This window comes from Narcine bancroftii, chromosome 4, assembly GCF_036971445.1.
Source record: "Narcine bancroftii isolate sNarBan1 chromosome 4, sNarBan1.hap1, whole genome shotgun sequence".
NCBI classification, from domain to species: domain Eukaryota; kingdom Metazoa; phylum Chordata; class Chondrichthyes; order Torpediniformes; family Narcinidae; genus Narcine; species Narcine bancroftii.
This window is the reverse complement of record NC_091472.1, coordinates 224899279-224920538: the sequence shown is the minus strand read 5'-3', so window position 1 is coordinate 224920538 and position 21260 is coordinate 224899279. Positions and strand designations below refer to the sequence as shown.

Below are 21260 nucleotides of genomic sequence, written 5' to 3'. Positions count from 1 at the left end.
CAGTCTGCCATTCAGGACATGAGTTGGACTTGGATTTCTCAAGAATAAGTTGAGACCGCACATTGAAAGGCTTGGACGTTGATCATTCAAATCATGAAGTCAAACAGCAAGGAGCCCCACCTGTCCTTGCTGGCCCATTTGGCATTCTGGGCTAGTCCCAAGTGCATGCATTTGGTCCATATCCTTCTAAAACCCTTCCAATCCATATATTGTCCCTATGTCTTTTGAATATCATGCTTGTACCCATTACTTCCACTACTACTCCCATCAGCCCATTCCTGGCATCCACCACTCTCTGTAAAAAAAAACAAATTTGCTCTGCGTATCCCCTTTAAATTCCTCCTCCTCACCTTGAGCACTTGACTCCTTGTGTTTATGGGGGTGGGAGAGTTTCGAACTGGAGACACACAGGAGACTGCAGATGAGGGTGTTCAGAAACTGAACATCCCATCCTAACCATCCCCACACAGTCTCATCCTGGCAACCCATCAATAGATTCTTCTGCTCTCTACTCTCCACTGCATCCCCCCACCCCCCATCCCTTCTTTGGTTCTATCTGGTCTTTATAGCACCATTCTCACTTCTCACTCCAGCACTGACAGCCTTTGTCTTTTAATCACCCACTCCACCCTGTGTGACACACCTTTCTCCACCTGACCCTTTTGCCTCTAACATCTGGTGGACCTGTGTCTCTTTCGATCCTGTTCCACCTCGGCCTGGTTTGCGAATCCCACGTGAGATCTCTGAGTCGCCATTATCCTCTCTACACTGCTCCTGTTCAAACTTTCCTCAGTTGTGGCGAAGAGCTTTGGCTCGAAATGCCACCCATTCTGTTCCTCCCACTGTTGCTGCTCGACCCGCTGAGTCCCTCCAGCTGATTGTCTTGGTCAAGAGATTCTCACTGTCCACTCTATCACTTCCTGTCACGACTTTATAAACTCCTATCATTATTAACTCTTCTTTTGAGAATTCCAAGGAGGTATTGTAATTATTGTGATTTGCCTTCTTCCAGTGCCTCAACATGCCTGCGTCTCTCTGCTGAGCCCTGTTCTATACAGATTTAGAAATTGCATCCTCCAATGTCTAGAAAACTTTATTTATTTACTTTTTAAAATTTAGACATACAGCGCGGTAACAGGCTCTTTCACCCCATGAGTACGTGCCGCACAATTACACCTGATTGACCTACAACCCCTATTTTTCTGTTTCTCAATGCAGAAATACCCAAGCAGGTGCATAAGTCTGGATGGTTGATGTTTAGCTCTACTTTAATGTCAGATGTAAATCTACAGCATCCCTCACAAACAATGGTCTCCCAGCATAAGGTTGGATACATTGGACCCATTAGGTCAAGGATCAAACTATACTCCGCTTTGAGTAGATGACCCATGTTTCATCATCATTAGGTCCAAAGGGAAAAGCTTGTTTCCGGTCCTCTGCAGATCCAGTTCTTGCTGTGAGGAGCTCATTCCTCCAGACATCCGCAGAAAATTTGCTGGAAATGATTGCAGTTTTACCAATGAAGGCATCTTATGAAACTGCCCATTGAAGCCCCACATGTTGACAGTCGGCTTTCCTTGTACAATGGTCATTAGAGAGAGCATAAAAAGTCTGCTCTGACATTCAATCACCCATTTACACCAATCCTACAAAAATCCCAATTTTAAATATTTTCTCCACTTTCCTTCCAACAATAGAAGGATATGAACCAAATGTGGGCAAGTGGGACTTGCCCAGAATGCCAACTTGGTCAGCATTAAAGAGTTGGCCTGAAGACCCTGGTCCATGCTGTTTAACTCTATTACTAACCCCCACCCCTGATCCTACTGCCTACTAAGACACTCGGAGCAATTTACTATTGTCAAACACCCCATATTCAGCACATCTTTGGAATGTGGAAGGAAAACAGATCACCCAGTGGATAAATAGTGTTTTGGCATACTAGCCTTCACAAATCAAAGTAGGAGTTGGGATGTTATGGTAAAGTTGTATCAGACATTGGTGAGGCTAAATTTGGAGTATTGTGTGCAGTTTTGGTCACATCTCCTACAGGAAGGATATCAATAAGATTGAAAGAGTGAAGAGAAGATTGACTAGGATTGCTGGAACTTGATGAGTTGTAGGTTAAAGAGGTTAGGACTTTATTCCCTGGAGCATCGGAGAATGAGGTGAGTTTTAATAGAGGTGTACAAAATTATGAAGGGTAGAGATGGGGTAAATGCAAGCAGGCTTTTTCCACTGAGCTTGGGTGAGATAATTACAAGAGGGCCCAGTTTAGCGTGAAGTTTTGGGGGAACTTCTTCACGCAAAGTGCAGAGCAAGCTGAAACTTGTTGGTGAATGCGAGCTCAATTTCAACATTTGGATTGGTACATGGATGATAGGAGTATGGAGGGCTATGGTCTAGGTGCAGGTCATTGAAATGAAGCAGGCTAACATTTAGGCACTGATGAGATGGATGAAGGGTCTTTTCTCTGTGCTGTAGTATTTTATCATCACGAAGAACATGCAATCTCCATATAGAAAGCATCTGAGGTCCGGCTTAATTCTGGGCATCTGGAGCTCTGATTGTGTGCACTCTCTGAGCTGCACAACTGTGTCACTCATTGTGGTATTCATGAAGTTATAGGGCCCAATCATTACTTTGTTTTTTCTTTAGTTCTCAGTGCAGAAATAGATTCAAATTTACCTTTGGTAAGGAGGTGGAAAAGCACAATAAACAGATGATATTCAGCACTGTTAAAATTAAAATCTTTTTTTTAATTGCAGGAATTATTTGGAAGACTGCAGGTCATTGAGTTGATGGGCAGTCACCCTTCAAAGTCATCACTTCCGGAACAAGAAACTATTGTGAAGGAAGACGTCTCCAGATTGACCTCAGATCATCAAGAACTCAGCAAGCTGCGTGCAAGTGAGATCAAGCTTGACCAAGCCAACAGTCAAGTAAAGAACGATCAAGGAGAGGAGCTTGCATCAAATGATAATGGGTTAGGACAGGTATGTAGTGGTGCTGGCCACACCCAACAGGATGGATGCTCTATGACTTCTTAGTCAGATTTTGGAAAACTTCCTCAATCACTGATGACTTGTTCTGAACCTTTCAATCTACTGCTTGGTTTGTGTGTTGGAATGGTCATCAACAATTCAACATCACATTTGAAGAAGCCTGGATATTTAAACAAACCCAAAAAGAGGCACGCAAAGGGCATATCATCAGGAGTAGGCTATTTATTTAAGCTTCCCATTATGTTCTTTTATTCTCAATGTATTCGGAAGTGACAGGGTATTTGAGGCATACAGCATGAAAACAGACCTTTCTGCCCAACTTTCCCATGCTGAACAAAATGTCCCACACCAGTATTACCTGCCTGCATCTGGCCCATATCCCTATCTATGTATCCATCCAATTTTTTTCTTAAATATTCCAACTGTACCTGCCTCATCACGTCTTCTGGCAGCCCGTTCTATACACTCACCACCTTCTGTGTAAAAAAAAAATAGGTTACCTCTCAGGTTTCTGTTAAATTGCTCCCCCCCTCATCTTAAATCTATGTCCTTTGGTTACCAATTCCTCTATTCTGGGCAAAAGAATGTCTGCTCTCATCCTGATCTATCCCTCTTATGACTTCTCATGATTGTGCACACCTCTACGAGATCAGCCCTCATCCTCCTGCACTCCAAGGAATAAAGCCCCAGTCTACTCAACCTCTCCCTATAGTTCAGGGTCCCTGAGTCCTGGCAACAACTTCGTAAAGCATTAAATTACCAGGGTAGTAATCCAATGGCCCAAACTCACAATCAAGAGATCCAAATTCAATTCAATTGAAAATCATTCATAATCTTGATTTTAAAATATAAAAAGGTCATCATTGGAAATAATAACCAAACCAGGAAAACCTACATGTTTCATTGATGTTGTTCTACAGATTAAGCTCTCTGTACTATCTCAGTCTGGCCCAGAAGGAACTCCAGACCTACCTACACAGTTCATTCCAAATGGCCCTAGGCTAAGTCTCCCCCAGTGCATTTGACCCAAGAGACATTTAGGCTTATGTGTGAATAGGAAAGGGTTTAGAGTGACAAGACATAAATTGGATTAGACCTGCAAGCCAACTCGATCAGCATGGACTAATTGGCCCAAAAGGCCAGTTCTGTGCTCTCTGACACTATGACCTCAGAAGCCTCTCCTCATGATTTGTCAGAACATGTGTTTAAGTTAGCAGAGTTGCCCCACAGCCATAGACTGACTGACTTTCCCACACAGAATTGGTTGCACCTTCTCCCCATGAGTGAGTGTGTTTCCTCTGGGTGCTCTGATTTCCTCTCAGTTCCAAAGGCATAAGGGGTTAGTAGGTGAATTGGTCACATGGGTGTATTTAGGCGGCACATCTTTGTGGGCTGGACAGGCCTGTTACCATACTCGATCCCCAAATTAAAAATTCTTAAAACCACGTAAAGAGCACAATTTGCAGAGGATAAAGTTGCAATGAAAAGAAAAGTAGATCAGCAACCAGCAAGGACAGCATGAGAGCACTTTTGGGGGGGGTTCATTCAGGTGCCTGACTCAATCTGCTGGAGGAACTCAGCAGGTCGAGCAGCATCAGTGGGAGAACAGAATGGCCGAGCTGGAATCTCAATTTCAACTTGATACATCGATCGTTAGTTTACTTCCACTGATGTTGCTCAACCTGCTGAGTTCCTCCAGCAGATTAAGTTTGCCTTCTGCTCTCTCCTCCGTGTCATTCAGGGGCCTGTGGCATGTAGATGAAATTGTCTTCAGGCTTTTCCAAGGTAGCAGAGATGTAGATGGAATCCGTTGGAGGGAAAGGGTTTTTGTGATGTTCTGTGCTGCATTCACCAGCATCTCCACCTTTGTCCAATCCTGCGGAGCAGCTCCCACACCAGGATGTGATGCACCCATCAAGGGTGGGTACGTTGGTGCACCTGTAGACATTTATGAGGGACATTCCGAACTTCCTTAGTCTTCTGAGACAGTCACACCCATGTTCTTGTACCAAGTTAGGTCATTGGAGGTGTTCAATCTTGAGAACTTGAAGCTCTCTCAAGATTTAATAGTTCTTTGATTTCAAATTTGCAGCATAGAATTGGGTCCTGAATCATCGCCGGAGATGGAGCTGCACAATAAAAAGATTAATTTTCCATTTTTATTGCAGATACCATCAGTGAGCTACCACGTTCTTAATTTGACAAGAAGCAAGTCCTCGTTTTCGTCAGTTATTGATCAAGGAACTCCTGCAGCGCAAGATGACACTGCAGAAATCATCACATTGGTGAGGGACAATCAAGACACCACCGAGCTCCCCAAACCCAAGGCTACTCCTGATAAAGTCAATGGGGAGACCAGCAGTTGGCAGAAAGAGGAGGCTGTATTAAATGAAGAGTCAAAGCAGGTACATAAAGGCTATTCACAAAGCAATGAAGCACAAGTGTCTCCCGAGACTGATTTTAGGGGATTTACTCCATGTGGGAAGGATGATATATTCTGGAAGTCCAGATCTAGTGCCAAGAATTGAAGAATAATGTACAGAGAGGCACAGATTTCCAAACGAACCCAGTCGAGGCATGCAAGGATGGCTGTTCATCATCATATTACGAGCTCAAAGGACCCCAAAACCCAGCAGCAATCTACATTCACAAAGACAAGTGGCTTTCAAAACAAAAGTTATTTTTAATCAACTTCAAACATGAAAATAGAATCAAACATTAACTTAATTCTATATTTAACTAACCCAAATTAACCCCCTTCTAATTCTAAGTGCATGTGTATGTAATGTGTGTAAATTCAAGAAAAGTTATTTGGTTCACAGTTCAATCTCACTTCTCCTTCTTCCAAGTTCTCTGATTGTAGGCAATCACCATACTGTGCACAGAATTTAACATGTGTAAAGTTCACCAGGCTTGGTGCTTGAAAGGTAAATATTTACCGCTCAGGAAGGTTCTTGTAGGGTTTGCAGAGAGAAGACCCCATCAGGGTCTTCTAGATGGTAACCTCTTTCTTCAAGCTACCACAGAGTTCCATTCCTTCCTCTATTTCAAGAGAAACATCAGACAGATAGCACTTCCAGCCATCTACTGCTCTGGAACTTGCTTTCATTAGTTTCATACAGTTTTCCCTGGATTGCACTTTTCAGTTACTTGTCAGTGTCCCACACACTGACTGAGCTGTTAACTCAACTCTCTCTCTTTTCCAACTGAAACTCCAAAGAGAGCATGTGACTCATGTCTTGCAAGACCCCCATCTTCCTGAGCAAAAGAACAGGAGTTCTTTCTTCTGCTCCCATCTGCGGTTAGATAAACAAAATCCAGGAGTGACCTTTCTATGAGCACTTTGCAGAAAGGGTACCACCTCACTGACAAAAGGCAAAGGAGGAAAAACCCAACACCCAACCCCAACCAACCAATTTTCCCCTGCAACCGCTGCAATCGTGTCTGCCTGTCCCGCATCGGACTTGTCAGCCACAAACGAGCCTGCAGCTGACGTGGACTTTTTACCCCCTCCATAAATCTTCGTCCGCGAAGCCAAGCCAAAGAGAGACTGATAGACAGCATGACTCCAGCAAGACAATGGTCAATCAATGGTCAATTAACACCTACTTGTGAAAGGTGCTTGCATTCTCCAGAGATCCTGCAATGTGAATTCTTCACTCTTTCAAATAGAATCTGTTTTAAAATGTGTGTGTGTATGTGACCTACTCTAAATCTTATAAATTCTCCCCAAATATTAATATTGTTACAGTCACACAGTAACTAGAGTGAGCTCTCTATCCCCACGACCATCTTCTGACCTTCAGAATGGTTTTAGAGGTGGTGCAACTGTTAGCAGATTCATAATCCAGTGGCCCAGGGTAACAATCCAGAGACCCAAATCCAAATCTCAGCTTGACTGCCACAGAGTGTAAATTCAATTATAACTTGGTTTCAGTTTCAGTTTCATTGGAAATGATGCTGGGGGTGGAAATCCACCATGTTTTCCTGGCCTGATTCATTCATGTAACTTTGGTTCAACCAGAGTGGTTGACACTCTGCAATGTCCCTTCCCATTCAAACTTTGGAGGTTCTCCAGGCAAGAAAGTTGGACTCGCATCCAAACTGGAGGAGCTGCTCCACGGATGAATTGTCCTCATAGAATGATACCGTATGTGCAATGTGCCAAGTATCCAAGAGTCTGTCCTGGGACAGTCGATACAGCTAGTAGTCCCTGGGAGTTCAGAATGTTGGCTCATGACCCTACTGAGTCTGATGGCAGCAAGTCAAACATCTGCAGGCAACTCTCCTCCTGATTACCATCTGCCCTCCTTCCTCAGCTGATGAATCCAAACTCCTCTATTTGAAGCACAACATTAGGGAAAGCAGAGAGAGTATCAAGTGCATTCTGGGATGGGGATCTGAATGCCTGTCACTAAGAGTGGCTCAGTAGCACCATCATTGTGGGATTTGGCCAAGTCCTGAAGAACCTCATCTCCAGGCTAGGTCTGCAGGAGGAATAAGCCTACAACCTCATCTTCACTAATCTACCTGTAGCTGATGCATCAATCCACAGTAGGACTGGAAAGAAACAACTAGTCGGCAGTCCTTTGAGATGGCCCTATCTTCACACTATCACCTCATGTTGTACGACAGCCCATTCAACATCGGGGCAAGCCATAAATAGGTTTGGCAGCTCCAATGAAGGCCTCCGAGCAGTGCTGTGACCCATCAGTCACAGCGGCCTCCTGGCATGGTGTATCACTTGTTTGGTCATCAACCATGGTCCATTGAGGCATGCAATGTAAACAGACAGTATGGTAACAGGCCTTTCCAGCCTGTGCTGCCCATTTCCACCCAATTAACTGACAGTCCCTGTACATTTTTGAATGATGGAAACTTGCGCAGCCATGGAGAATGTACAAACCCTTACAGACAGTGCTGGATTTAAACCTGGCACTCTAAAAGTATTGCACTAACCACAATGCTAGCCATGCTGCTCTTTCTGTGCTCCCCTGCAACTTCGGGCCCAAGGCAGCACTGCCATCTTGATGCTTTATTATTCTGGGCAGGATTTAGGACAACTTCCTCCATCAATGACTGGATCTCCAACCTACTTCTGGAACCACTGAGCGAAATTGGCATTGTCAATGGGATGCAAAGATTGAGTCGCCTGTGTTTCTAAACAAACATTCAAAAAGCTGTGCAAAGTGTAGGGACACTTTTTAAATTTAAATTTATGCATACAGTAGGGTAACAGGCCATTTTGGCTCATGAGCCTATCCCGCCCAACTACACTGTGCTGTATCTCGAAATCTAAAGCTAAACTAAAATCTACAGGCTATCCAGTTTGCCTCTGTGAAACAGCCATCTTACACGCCTTTACAGCACCAGTGATCGGGACCAAGATTCGAATCCCACACTGTCTGCAAGGAGTTTGTACGTTCTCTCTGTGTCTACATGGGTTTTCCCCAGGGCCTTCAGTTTCCTCCCTGGTAAGTTTTTAAATGGTGAGAGGAAACTGAAGGCCCTGGGGAAAACCCATGTAGACACAGAGAGAACGTACAAACTCCTTGCAGACAGCGTGGGATTCGAATCTTGGTCCCGATCACTGGTGCTGTAAAGGCGTTGTGCCAACTGCTATGCTAACCGTGTCCCCTTATTTCTTGCAGTAATGGTAAATAAACTGGAGTCGGCTACTTCACCATTCCATTGTTTACTGTTTTTCAGGGGATATTCATTGATTCTGCAATGGTGATCTCTAGTGGTTGGGTTTTATTTCTTGAGCAGTGAAAGTACTAGAATCAGTTGCCAGACTGGTTATCTTGTGGCTCAAATATAATAGATGGGCAGAGTACTTTTTAAATGAGGAGAAAATTGAAAATACTCAGATACAAAAGGACTTGGGAGTCCTCATGCAGGATAGCCTGAAGGTAAACTTGCAAGTTAACTCAGTGGTGGCATGCATTTCAAGAGGAATAGGATTTAAGAGCAGGGATGTTGAGGCTTTGTAAGGCATTGGTGAGACCTCATCTGGAGTATTGTGAGCAGTTTTGGGCTCCTCATTCAAGAAAAGATGTGCTGACATAGGAGAAGGTTCAAAGGAGGATCATTGGGATGATCCCAGGAATGAAAGGGTTATCAGATGAGGAGCATTTGACAGCTCATAGCCTGTATTCATTGGAATTTAGGAGAATGGGGGGGGGGGTGGATTTCATTGAAACATTCAAATGTTGAAAGATGTGTAGGGAGAAGATGTAGAAAGGTTGTTTCTCATGGTGGGAGAGTTGAGGACAAGAGGGCACAACTTCAGGATTGAAGGGTGTCCATGGAACCAAGATGCAGAGGAATTTGTTCAGTCAGAGACTGAATCCGTAGAATTTGTTGCTATAGGCATTTGGGAAGGCCAGGTCATTGGGTGTATTTGACGCAGAGATTGATTAGCCAGGTTATGGGGAGAAGACTGGACAATGGGCTGAGTTGGAAAATGGATCAGCTCATGATTAAATGGTGGAGAAGACTCAATGGGCTGAATAGGCTATTTCTGCTCCTATGTCTTATGGTAATAGACCCAAATTCAAATCCCTCCAGATCAGGAATGGAATTTAAACTCAGTTGTCATATGGATTTTCATTTGTCATTAGAAATGACTGAATGACAAAATCCCATTTCCCAGGATGGTGTTCTATAACTACGATACACAGTAAAAAGATTATATTCAGCTTTGCTAAAATCCTTCTACTTTAGATACATGTACTATCAACAGGATATCCCATTGTGGATTTGACAAGAAGCAAGCCTTTGTTGTCACCTCTTCTTGATCATAAAGCTTCTGCATCCCGAGATGGCACCGCAGAAATCGACACATCAACCTTAGATAATCAGGAGGACACCAAGCTTCCCAAACCCAAGGTCACTTCTGATGAAGTCAATGGGAAGGCCGGCAGCCAGCAGGGAGAGGATACTGGTCTGCCCGCTGAAGAGTCAGAACTGGTCAGTATTAGCGTGAACTGCACACAGCTCAGTGGTGCTAGTTTTTAAGATTCTGTTTGTTGCCATGCGTACAAAAAAGGGTTTTCTCTATTTTCCCAGTAAAGGCACACAAAGCACACACTTACGGGGTGACATGGATTTCAATGGCCAGAATAAATAAATGATATTGTTTCTCATGGTGTAAATAAATAAAGGATATTGATTAGTTAGAGGTGACAATATGGTATAATGAGGATCGTTAAGGGAGAGGTGAAGGACAAATGGCTCAGGTTGAAATGAATGGGGTGGGGATGAAGAATCCTGTAGGTGAGATGTGGAGGAAAGAGGATAGAACCAGGGTGGGGGGGGGGTGGTGAGAATGAATGATCTGAATGAAAATGCAGGTGGTCTGATTGCAGGATTACAGACAAGTTGGAGTTGTTGTGGATCAACAGGAAGGTTGTCAAAGGGACACAGATCAGTAGGAATTTTGGATGGAGAAATGGTAGATGGAGTTTAATCCAGACAAGTGTAAGGGAGATCCAAATAGGTCAGAAAACCCTCCCCTGATATGTACTGTGATTGTTGGTCAAATAATTTGACTGCTGAAATCCATCCTTTTCTTTATTTTTGGTAGCAGTTTCCACTTTCATCTCTGAGCAGATTCCTGGAATCTGCCCCTGTCTCTAAGGAGTTTCTACATTCTCCCTATGAGCTGCATGGATTTCCTCCAGGTGCTCCAGTTTTCTCCCACATTCCAAAGACCTATAGGATTAGTTGGTTAACTGGTGAGACAGGTTGGGTGGGCCAGAGGGCCAGTCGCTGTGCTGTATCTCGAAATCTAAAGCTAAACTAAAATCTACAGGCTATCCAGTTTGCCTCTGTGAAACAGCCATCTTACAAAACTGCCCATCCAGCACAGTTCATGCCGTATAAGATGGTGCCTAGTTTAAAGCTACAGCTGGATTCTGGAGAAGGTTGAGGTGCCCAGCTCTCTCCCTATGAAGTACAGAGGTATAGAGTGGAAACAGACTCTTTGACCCATTTAATGTGTATGGATCATCATCCACCCATTCCCACTGATCCTACATTAATCCCATATTTTTTATTTTGCCCACATTCCTGTAGACTCCCCCTGATGCTGCCACATACTAGGGTCAATTTACAGGAGTCAATTAACCTACCCACCCATGCATCTTTGTGATAAATGATGAGCACTCGGAGGAAACCAGTCACTGGATGTCAGTAAAATTGAAAGAAAGCAGAAATTTACTGTATTTTCATTCATGTAATGGACACACACAGGTAACATGCAGAAAATCATAAATTTAGTAAAAATATTTTTGTATAGCACACGCACGTATGTACCACATGTGTGTAGTATTCTATATTCCGATTCATGAGCAATTTGTATTTACTTTGCATTCCATAGTCCCACTATCTGCCACAGTTAATCTCCCATGATTTACACCTTTTCAATTTCCCCCAAGAGGTGTCAATCACCCATTATATAGATGATATCCTCCTGCAACAAATTAACAAGCTTTGGAGAGAATCAATTAAATAGATCAAAGACAGGCTTCAGAGTTAAGCAGGATTCTAATTCTGTCATGATTTTAAAAAGCTTTTCATTGAAAGAAACCTTATCTTAAATTGAGAAATTTATGGTTTGATTTGATATAATGAGGATGATTAAACAGATGCCATAGGGCAGAATTATCCTAAGTTATCTCAGATAACAGGCACTTGATATGTTAATCTTCTCCCTCAGGGGATGGGTCTGGGCCATTAACATTGATAAGGTGCAGTCCCATAACCAGAATATCCTGGTTCTCAGAATACCATGGCATTCAGTGCAAAGAGATGATTCCAAAATCAAAATTTTGAATGTTGCTATTTTGTATGTACCCAAATCCACGTGCTGAAGAGCCAACTGCGCTGGGTAGGTCACGTCTCCAGAATGGAGGACCATCGCCTTCCCTAGATCGTGTTATATGGCGAGCTCTCCACTGGCCACCGTGACAGAGGTGCACCAAAGAAGAGATACAAGGACAGCCTAAAGAAATCTCTTGGTGCCTGCCACGTTGACCACTGCCAGTGGGCTGATATCGCCTCAAACCGTGCATCTTGGCGCCTCACAGTTCGGCGGGCAGCAACCTCCTTTGAAGAAGACCGCAGAGCCCACCTCACTGACAAAAGACAAAGAAGGAAAAACCCAACACCCAACCCCAACCAACCAATTTTCCCTTGCAACCACTGCAACCGTGTCTGCCTGTCCCGCATCGGACTTGTCAGCCACAAACGAGCCTGCAGCTGATGTGGACATCACCCCTCCATAAATCTTCGTCTGCGAAGCCAAGCCAAAGAGAGAAAGAGTTCCCATGCTCACTATAAATTGTATGTATTCTTTCATTGCCCCATTACATTCCCTTGCTCGCTATAAATTGTGCACGTTTTTTTGTTGCCGCTGTTACATTCCCACGTTTGCTATAAATTGTGCACAATTGAGGTTGGTGAATCATCCATTCACGAATGGAGGAAAGAGAAAGATGAGCTTGAGAAGATGAATGCACCATTACTTTCATGTTGTGGCCTGAAAGCTAAATGGCCCCATTAAGAGTCTGACTTGAAGGAGTGGGTTCTTAGTCGACGAGAAAAATAAGGCTGTATCCACAGTCGCTATTCAGATGAAAGTAAGTCCATTGGCATAAGAAAAAGGCATCCAGGATTTCAAGGTGGGGTTCCCCTGAATATCAAAGTTTATGAAGCAAAACAGATTGTCAGTAAGAACTAGAACAACTGTAGGTCAGTGAATTCGAGAAGATTGGGAACAAAGAAGCATTGATTTTCACAGCTTCGTCACCAAGGAAATACGCAAACTTAAAATCACACCTGCGGATGTCGTTAACATGGACAAAGTCCCAATGGCCTTTGACATCCCCGCCACAAGAACTGTGGCTGTTTCGGGAACAAAAACTGTGGCCATAATCATGACCAGACGTGAAAGGTCATGTTTTACTGGTCATGTCCTTGGATGCACTGCAAGTGGCATTAAATTGAAGCCAGTGATCATATTTAAAAGAATAATATTGCTGCCTGAAAAAATGCCCAATACTGTGATTGTTCATGGTAACAAGAAAGGTTGGATGGACTCCAATGTTATGAAACTGTGCGTGGAAAGGTGTTACAGGCCTAGACTAAACCGTTTTTTTTTTCTAAAGAAACCATTACTCATATTTGATTCCAGCTCACAAAAAGTATTCAGCACAAAGGACTATAAATTCTGTTGGCGCCCACATTGCAGTAATTCCGGGTGGGTTGACATGTAAACTGTAGCCGTGATCATCATTCCAAACATTCATTAGATCAGAATGGGAGGAATGGATGCAGAACACATTCATGTATTCACCCTAGCCAGACGGCTGAAACGAGCAACCAATACTGATGTTTGTGATGAGTTGCCAGAGCATGGGATAAAATTACACCAAAACCTATCCGCAGCAGATTCAGAAAAGTCGGCTTATGATGAGGATTCCACCACTGATGACGAAAGCAGACATTGCGATGATATGTCAGTATCAACAGTAACCGAAGAAGGTTTGCAGGCTGTCCTAAAGTATTTTAACAAAGAGAGTGAATAATCCAACTTTGAAGGATTCAAAGGGGTTACGGATGATGTTGAAGACTAATTGTTATGTTTTTTTTTAATTTTAACACATTGTCCAGCTTTTTAATTTGTTATTTAAGATGTTAAATGCCTATTTTAAATTAAAGCGATTAAAATAAACAATTTAATTTAGAACCAGTGGCTGGCCAATTAATTTCACTTTTATATTCAACATGTGTAAATATTCTTGTATACTGTGCACATGAATATAACATGCATTTCTCCTCCGATTGCGCACTTTTGTCTGACTTCGAGAGCCATTTTTGTAGTTTACTGGCTGGTGGGTCTTGACTCTGCAGGGCAGGTACTGACCTCAAGGGTCGGGCACTCCTCGTCACCACAGCATCCTGATCCTTCCTGTAGGTAAGGCCTTCTTCCTTCTTCTCCAGCGACTTTTTTTACTTCTTTTTTTCCAGCTGTTCTTACTTTCTCCTTCTTGGAAGCCATCTTCTTTCTCTTCTCTGTATCTTTATCTTCTATTTCTTATACTTTATTTCTGTTATGCTTTGCTTTTTCCTGACTTTTTTTTTTCTATTTTCTTGGAGAGGGCTGGTTTTCCCAACCGGCCATTACACCATCACGTGACTCCCTCTGATATTAACATTAAAGAAAAATTTGGACTGATACATGGATGGGAGGGCTACGGTCTGGGTGCAGGTCAATGAAACCAGGCAGAATAATCAGCAGAGAATTGATGGGCCGAAATGTCGGTTTCTGTGTTGTCGTGTTCTATGGTTTCATGAGAACATGCAACCTCCACACAGACAGCAACCAGGATTGAATAGGACAGAATGAACCCAAGTCTCTGATGCCATGAGGAAAACGCTCTACTAGATGCCACTGTGCAGCCCACAGATTTAGAGATCAAGGAAGCAAATTGTGTACCGAGGTCCCAGACAGTGGTATTCAACACAGTAACTGAGAGTTTCACAGCTTTGCATGGAGAACAGGGACTATTCTGCCAGCTAGACATGGAGTAGTTAGATCCAGGAATGTCATCCATTTGGAAAAGCTGGAAAATATTTGGAAAGTGTTACTGTGGTCCAGGAATATAAATAAGGAAATCCAGACAGATTCCAAGTTATGTGCAGCAAGCTACATCTGGGATTTCATTTTTTTTAATTACCATGTTTCACATTAGATTAGTGACTTAATCTAATTAAGTTAAAATAATGAGTATGTACATAAAACACAGAACAGAACTAGGCTCTTCATACATCTATCTACTCTTCTCTGAAATTCTTTCACCACCTCCCCAGGCAGCCAATTCCAAGCAACCACCATTCTTTGTGTTTTTTTTTTAAAGCTCGACTCATAAATCACCTTTAACTACCCTCCATTTTAAATAAATGTTCTCCAGTATTCTTCTGGGACCTTCACTCCATCTGCTGTGACAGCAAGGACCTCCCAGTCACCTACCATTTTAATTCTATCGCACCAACATGTTTGTTCATGACCTCATGTTCTGTCAAATTGAGGCCGCCCACAAATTGGAGGAACAACACCTTGTATTCTGTCTTGGCAGTCTCCAACCAGACGGGATCAATATAGATTTCTCTAATAGACCACATTCAGTATAGATCGGTAAGAGCATCTCCTCCATAATCTCCATCAGTACTAGAGCACAGCAGGCCTTGTTCTTAACCCCTGCTCTGCTCACTGTACACCTATGACTGTGTGGCTCGGTATGACAACATCATCTACAAATTCACTGACGATAACACAGATGTGGGTTGGTTGCATAAAAAGTGGTGATGAGTCAGCAAACAGGAGGGAGATAGAAAACTTGGCTAACGATGCACCACCAACAACCTCACACTCAATGTCACCAAAACCAAGCAGCTGATGTTGACTTCAGCAAGGGAAAACCACAGGTTTTCGATCCAATGATCATTGGGGGATAAGAGGTGGAGAGGGTTAGCAAATTTCAATTCTTGGTAATCACTATTTTCGAAGATCTTTCCTGGACCCAACACACTAAAAGGATCATGAAGAAAGCCTCTACCTCCTCAGGAGTTTGCAGAGGTTTGCTATGACACCAGCAACCCTGGCAAATTTCGACAGATGTGTGGTGGAAAATGTGCTGACTGGCTGTATCATGGTCTGCTATTGGGACAGCAATACCCCTGAGCATAAAGCCCTGCAAAAGATAGTGGACGCAGCCTGGGACAAACTCTCCCCACTATCGAGAACATGTATAGGGAACGCTGCCATCGAAGAGCAGCAGCAATCATCAAGGATCCGCATCACCCAGCACATACTCTGTTCTCGCTGCTGCCATCAGGAGAGGTATCGGTACCATAAGTCTCACACCACCAGGTTCAGGAACAGCTGCTACCCCTCCACTATCAGACTCCTCAACAGCAAACTCAATCAGAGACTCTTTTAAGGACTCTTACTTGTGCACTTTTTGGTTTTATTCTCTGTGTTGCACAGTTAGTTTGTATACATTTGTTACCTGTTTACAGTTCTTTGTTTACATGTATTCGCTGTGCACACTTTTTTGCACTACCAATAAGTGATAATTCTGCATGAAGTGCTTTGAGAGGCTCCTCATGGGGCACATCAAGCTCCTGCTTCCCCTGTCAATGGACCCCCTGCAGTTCGCATGGAGATCTAACTGCTCTACGAACTATGCCATCGCCATCGCCCTCCATCTAGCCCTCACCCACCTGGAAAATAAGGACTCGTATGTTTGAGTGCTGTTTATTGACTTCAGTTCAGGATTCAACACAATCATGCCTCAGTACCTGATAAGGAAGTTGAACCTGCTGGGTTGAAACACCTCCCTCTGCAATTAGATTCTAGACTTCCTAACAGGGAGACCTCATGCAGTCCGGATTGGAAACAGTACTTCCAAGACAATCACATGAGCCCGGGTCCCTGCAGGGCTGCATGCTGAGTCCACTGCTGTTCACTCTTCAACAAGGCTAGAAAAACTGGACTTGTATCCATTGGAGTTTAGAAGGATGAGGGGGGACATGATTGAGGTATACAAAATCATCAGGGGGATAGACAAGGTGAAGTCTGATTACTTGTTCCCAATGATGGGGGAGACGAGGACTAGAGGGCATAGTTTAAGAATACAGGGTAGGCCCTTTAGGACGGAGATGAGAAAGCATTTTTTTACCCAGAGAAGTGTGAATCTGTGGAATGCTCTGCCACAGAGGGTGGTAGAGGCGGATTCGCTGACTATGTTCAAAAGAGAGTTAGATAAGACTCTTGTGGGTAACGGAGTTAAGGGTTATGGGGATAAGGCTGGAAAGGGGTACTGATGGTAATGATCAGCCATGATCTAAAATGGCGGTGCTGGCCTGACGGGCCAAATGGCCTACTCCAGCTCCTATTGTCTATTGTCTATTGACCCACGACTGAGCAGCTAAACACAGTTCAAGCCACATCATTAAGTTTGCTGATGAGATGACTGTGGTGGGCCTGATCAGTAAGAATGACGAGTCCATGTACAGAGATGAGGTGCAGTCACTAACGGACTGGTGCAGAGCCAACAATCTGTATCTGAACATTAATAAAACAAATGAGATGGTTGTCATCTTCAAGAGGGCCTTGGGGGGACCATGGTCCACTGACCATTGACAGCTCGACCGTTGAAGTCGTCAAGAGTATCAAGTTCCTTGGAGTGCACTTAGTGGAGAATCTCACCTGGACCCTTAACACCAACTCCATAGCCAACAAAGTCCAGCAGCTCCTCTACTTCCTGCGAAGGCTGAGGAAAGTTCATCTCTCTCCCCTATCCTCTCTACATTCTACAGAGGATGTATTGAGAGCATCCTGTCCGGTTTGGAAGTTATACCTCCTCAGACCACAAGACCCTGCAGAGGATAGTGATGTCAGCGGAAAAGATCATTGGGGGGGGAGGGGGGTGGGGTACTCTTCCTATCATAAAGGACATCTACAACACTCGATACAGGCAAAAGGCAATAAACATTTTGAAGGACTCTACACACCCCTCATGTAAACTGTTCTCCCTTCTGCGTCCAGATTGGGTAACAGCTTTTTCCCCAAGCAATCATACTCCTGAACTCCAGAACATTTGTGGATAGTGTACCATGGGCATTTACTGTATATGTCTTAATATTTTAATGTGTTTAACTTCTAACATATTTATGTAGTATGCTCCATGGTCCTGGAGAAATGCAATCTTGTCTTTACTGTGTGAGCATGGTGTGAACGATAAATAAAAATGACTTAACTGCTATTGATTGCCTAGTAAAGAGTGATTCACTGCCATGGGCAATTATAATGGTCAAAGGGTCACAACAATTATGATAGATACTTATCTTGCACCACAAATCTCGCATAGTCTAACTTGTTCAGCCCAGAAGAGGAGCAGGTGATAGAGGCATGTAGATAATAATTCTACCTTCCATTTTCTATTCCAGGCACAGTCACCCAGCCACACTCGGAAAGTTGAAGATGCAACATCTGTGAAGATTCCAACAATTAGAGAAGAGCAAAATAAATACAAAAGAAGTTCCCAACCAGATCATCAAGGCAAGAGGCAAAAGGTACTTTCCAAGTTGATCTAGACACAGGGGCACACCTGACAAAGTCCATCACAGAGACCATGTGACAGAGAAGGATCTGGAGTCAATGTGATTGAAAATTTGAAGATGTTTTTAGGATGTTCTCCAGAGTTTATTTGTGCTCTGTGTTTCTGGTGCTTTATCTGTTCTGGTGAAGGTTAATTTTCTCTGCTGGAGGAACTCAGCAGGCCGAGCAGGAGACAAAGAAAAGCATTTCAGGTCAGGACCTCTCATCGAAACCGCAGAGAAGGCAGAGATGAGCCGCATTCCAGACAAAGGATTCCAACCTAAAACACCAACCGTTCGTTCTCTCCCACTATTGCTGCTTGACTCCAAATTCCAGCATCACAGGCTCTTATGTTTCTCGAAATTGAATAAGTGGTGGACACCAGACTATAATGGGAGTGTCAGACTGAGCTGGCAGAGAGAGGCTGGGACCTACTTTGTGCATACTTACTCCAATGGCCTCACCTCCCATGTTCGTGACATCCTGAGGTTGATCCCATTTGTTGCAGTCATGCTTGCTTGCATGTCTCTTGGTAGAAATATTTTGGAATATTTTGGTTTCAGGATGCTGTTCGTCAATCACACAGCCTGCAGGAAAAAGCTTTTTCCCAGTATGGCAGTCTTGATTTTGATGCTCCTGTACCTCCTTCCTGATGATAGTGGGTCAAAGATACTGGATGGAAAGACCATCAATTATTCTTTAACCCCTACTTAAAACAAACTCTTGGTAAATGTCATTAATAGAGACCCCAGTGATCCTCTCATCTGTTTTGACGATTCTCTGTATTGACTTCCGGTCCGATACTTTGCAGCTACCATACCACGCAATGATGAAGCCAGCAGGCCCTTCACCATTGTGCTCCTGCAAGACATTGTCAAGATGGGGGCCGGTAGCCTTGCCCTCCTTAACCTCCCCAGGATGTGTAGGCACTGCTGCGACTTTCTGACTAATGAGGTGGTATTGTGGGTCCAGGATAGGACTACTCTTTATCCCCTCCACCTCTGCCGAATAATCACCAGGGACTGTAGAGTTCGTCGAAATAATCAAAGACGTTGATCCAAACCAAGGCTTTTATTAGCAAAAGACAGGAGCTCTTCACAGGTGGCCGACCAGTCCGGAATGATCCGACTTGGCTAGGGACACAACCCTTTAAGGCCCAGACAGTAGGCGTGGCTAAGCTCTCAGCCAATCGCTGTAAGCACAGTCTAGATATTGTAACTATATACAGTATATACACTATATACATTGGTGATAGATCTGTACTATCACAGGGACTCAGTAGCTTCTCCATTCTGGCCTGTTGTCCATTGTCCCTGGTCCCCAGGTCAGGAATTCTACCATCCCTGTCCCCAGCAAACCTTCTGATTTGCTCTTTTTTAAATCTTCTTCTTAGATCATATTCCTGTGGGTGGCAGACTTTGTTACAATGATACTTTGGGCTTGTTGCTACATTAAGGCCAGAATACAATTGTCTTTGTATGCAGTTTACTACTCTCTATTTTCTTGTACAATATTGCTCAAATGATAATCTTCTTATTAATAAATGCAGAAGAATCAAATGAGACCACAGAGCTTGGATAGGACACTGAAGGTGCCGTCATTATCACCAATTGAAGCTCGGACAGTGAATGTGAGCCAACTCAATCAGCAAAAGCATTCAAGGCTAATGAGATATTTGGAGAATTGCGCAAACTTGACATCACACCTGTAAGTTACGTGGATGGCTTAGAGGAGAACTCGAAAAACAAGCACATAATCCCCTGAAATTGACTACTCAGGCGAAGAAGGTTTTGGCATGCTTGCCTTCATCATTCAGGGCCCAGAGTACAAGAGTTGGGACATCATGTTACAGATGTACAAGACCACACTCTGGAGTACTGTACGCAATTCTGGTCGCCCTGGTATAGGAAGGATGCGTAAAGTAGCAAAGGATGCAGAAAGGATTTGCAAGGATATTACCAGGACTGGAGGGTTTGAGTTTGGATAGGCTGGGGTTTTCCCCTGGAGTATGGGAGGTTTATGACATCACAAGGAGCACAATTAAGGTGAGTGGTCACCATCTTTTCCCAGGGGATGAGAATCTGAAACATTAGATTTGAGGCGAGAGTTGAAATATTTAAAATGGACCTGAGGGACAACTTTGTGGAATGAGAGGCAGGTACATTAATAAAATCTAAAAGATATTTGGATAGTTACATGGAGAGGAAGGGTTTCAAGGGATATGGAAAATAAGACTAACTTAGAAGGCACCTTATAAAGCATGGATGGGTTGGGCTGAAGACCCTGACTCTTTAACTTGACATGGAGTGACACAAAAACAGAAGGCCATAAATAATAATTGGTTTCAATATGGAATGTATGGAGAATATATGTAGATGTTATATTTCAAGTTGCTTTATGCACCCATCCCCAATGTGCTGGTGTATCACACCATTCATTCACACTCGCCTCATTTTAAGTGTAAGAATTTTTCTTCACCGAGACAGAGCAAATATTGCCCTCCACATACTGACACAAATAAATGATTGTTTGGAAGAAAGTAAGAAAAAAAACTTCCACACAACACCTTTCAAATCTCATTTAGGATGTTGAATTTAACATGCATGGAAGTCTTTTTGCAATGCAATTGCTATTGAAATGCAGTGAATGTACTTCTATAGCAGTTAGATGATGACACGCAGGATTTTCCACTATTTGCACTATTTAGGCTGCTGATCTTCAGGACATGGCCGATGCAATCAACAATGTGTATTAAGTGCTCCTTCCAAGTGATGTTCAACACAGAGGTGGCAGCTGGTAGAGCTGCTGTCTCACAGCACCACAGCCCAGGTTAGATCCTGGGCTCCTCTGCACACATACCTGTGTGGAGGAATTTGCACATTCTCCCTGTGACTCCCAACAAAGGGCCCAGGCCTGAAATCCGACTGCGCTTTACTTCCTATGGATGCTGCGTGACCTGCTGAGTTTCTCCAGCACTTTTGTGTACTGTGCTAGACCCCAACATTTATGCTTTTTCTTTTTTTTCAAACCTGTATGGGTTTCCTCCAATATACACCAGCTTTCTCCCATACTCCAAAGATGTGTGT

The 21260-nt window shown here is 43.5% G+C and overlaps 1 protein-coding gene across 18 annotated transcripts in view; it reads left to right on the top strand.

The window, feature by feature from the left end:
* The window catches only part of LOC138761643 (cation channel sperm-associated targeting subunit tau-like), a 189483-nt gene that overhangs the window by 147714 nt on the left and 20509 nt on the right, over positions 1 to 21260 (top strand). For 15 of the 18 annotated variants that reach the window (XM_069934105.1, XM_069934113.1, XM_069934107.1 and 12 more), the window contains 4 exons: positions 2769 to 2996; positions 5174 to 5410; positions 9732 to 9977; positions 18024 to 18149. In XM_069934105.1, the coding sequence (XP_069790206.1) occupies positions 2769 to 2996; positions 5174 to 5410; positions 9732 to 9977; positions 18024 to 18149 (837 nt within the window). The remainder of the gene's footprint in view (positions 1 to 2768; positions 2997 to 5173; positions 5411 to 9731; positions 9978 to 18023; positions 18150 to 21260) is intronic. The other 3 variants (XM_069934112.1, XM_069934111.1, XM_069934109.1) reach the window with 2 other exon arrangements.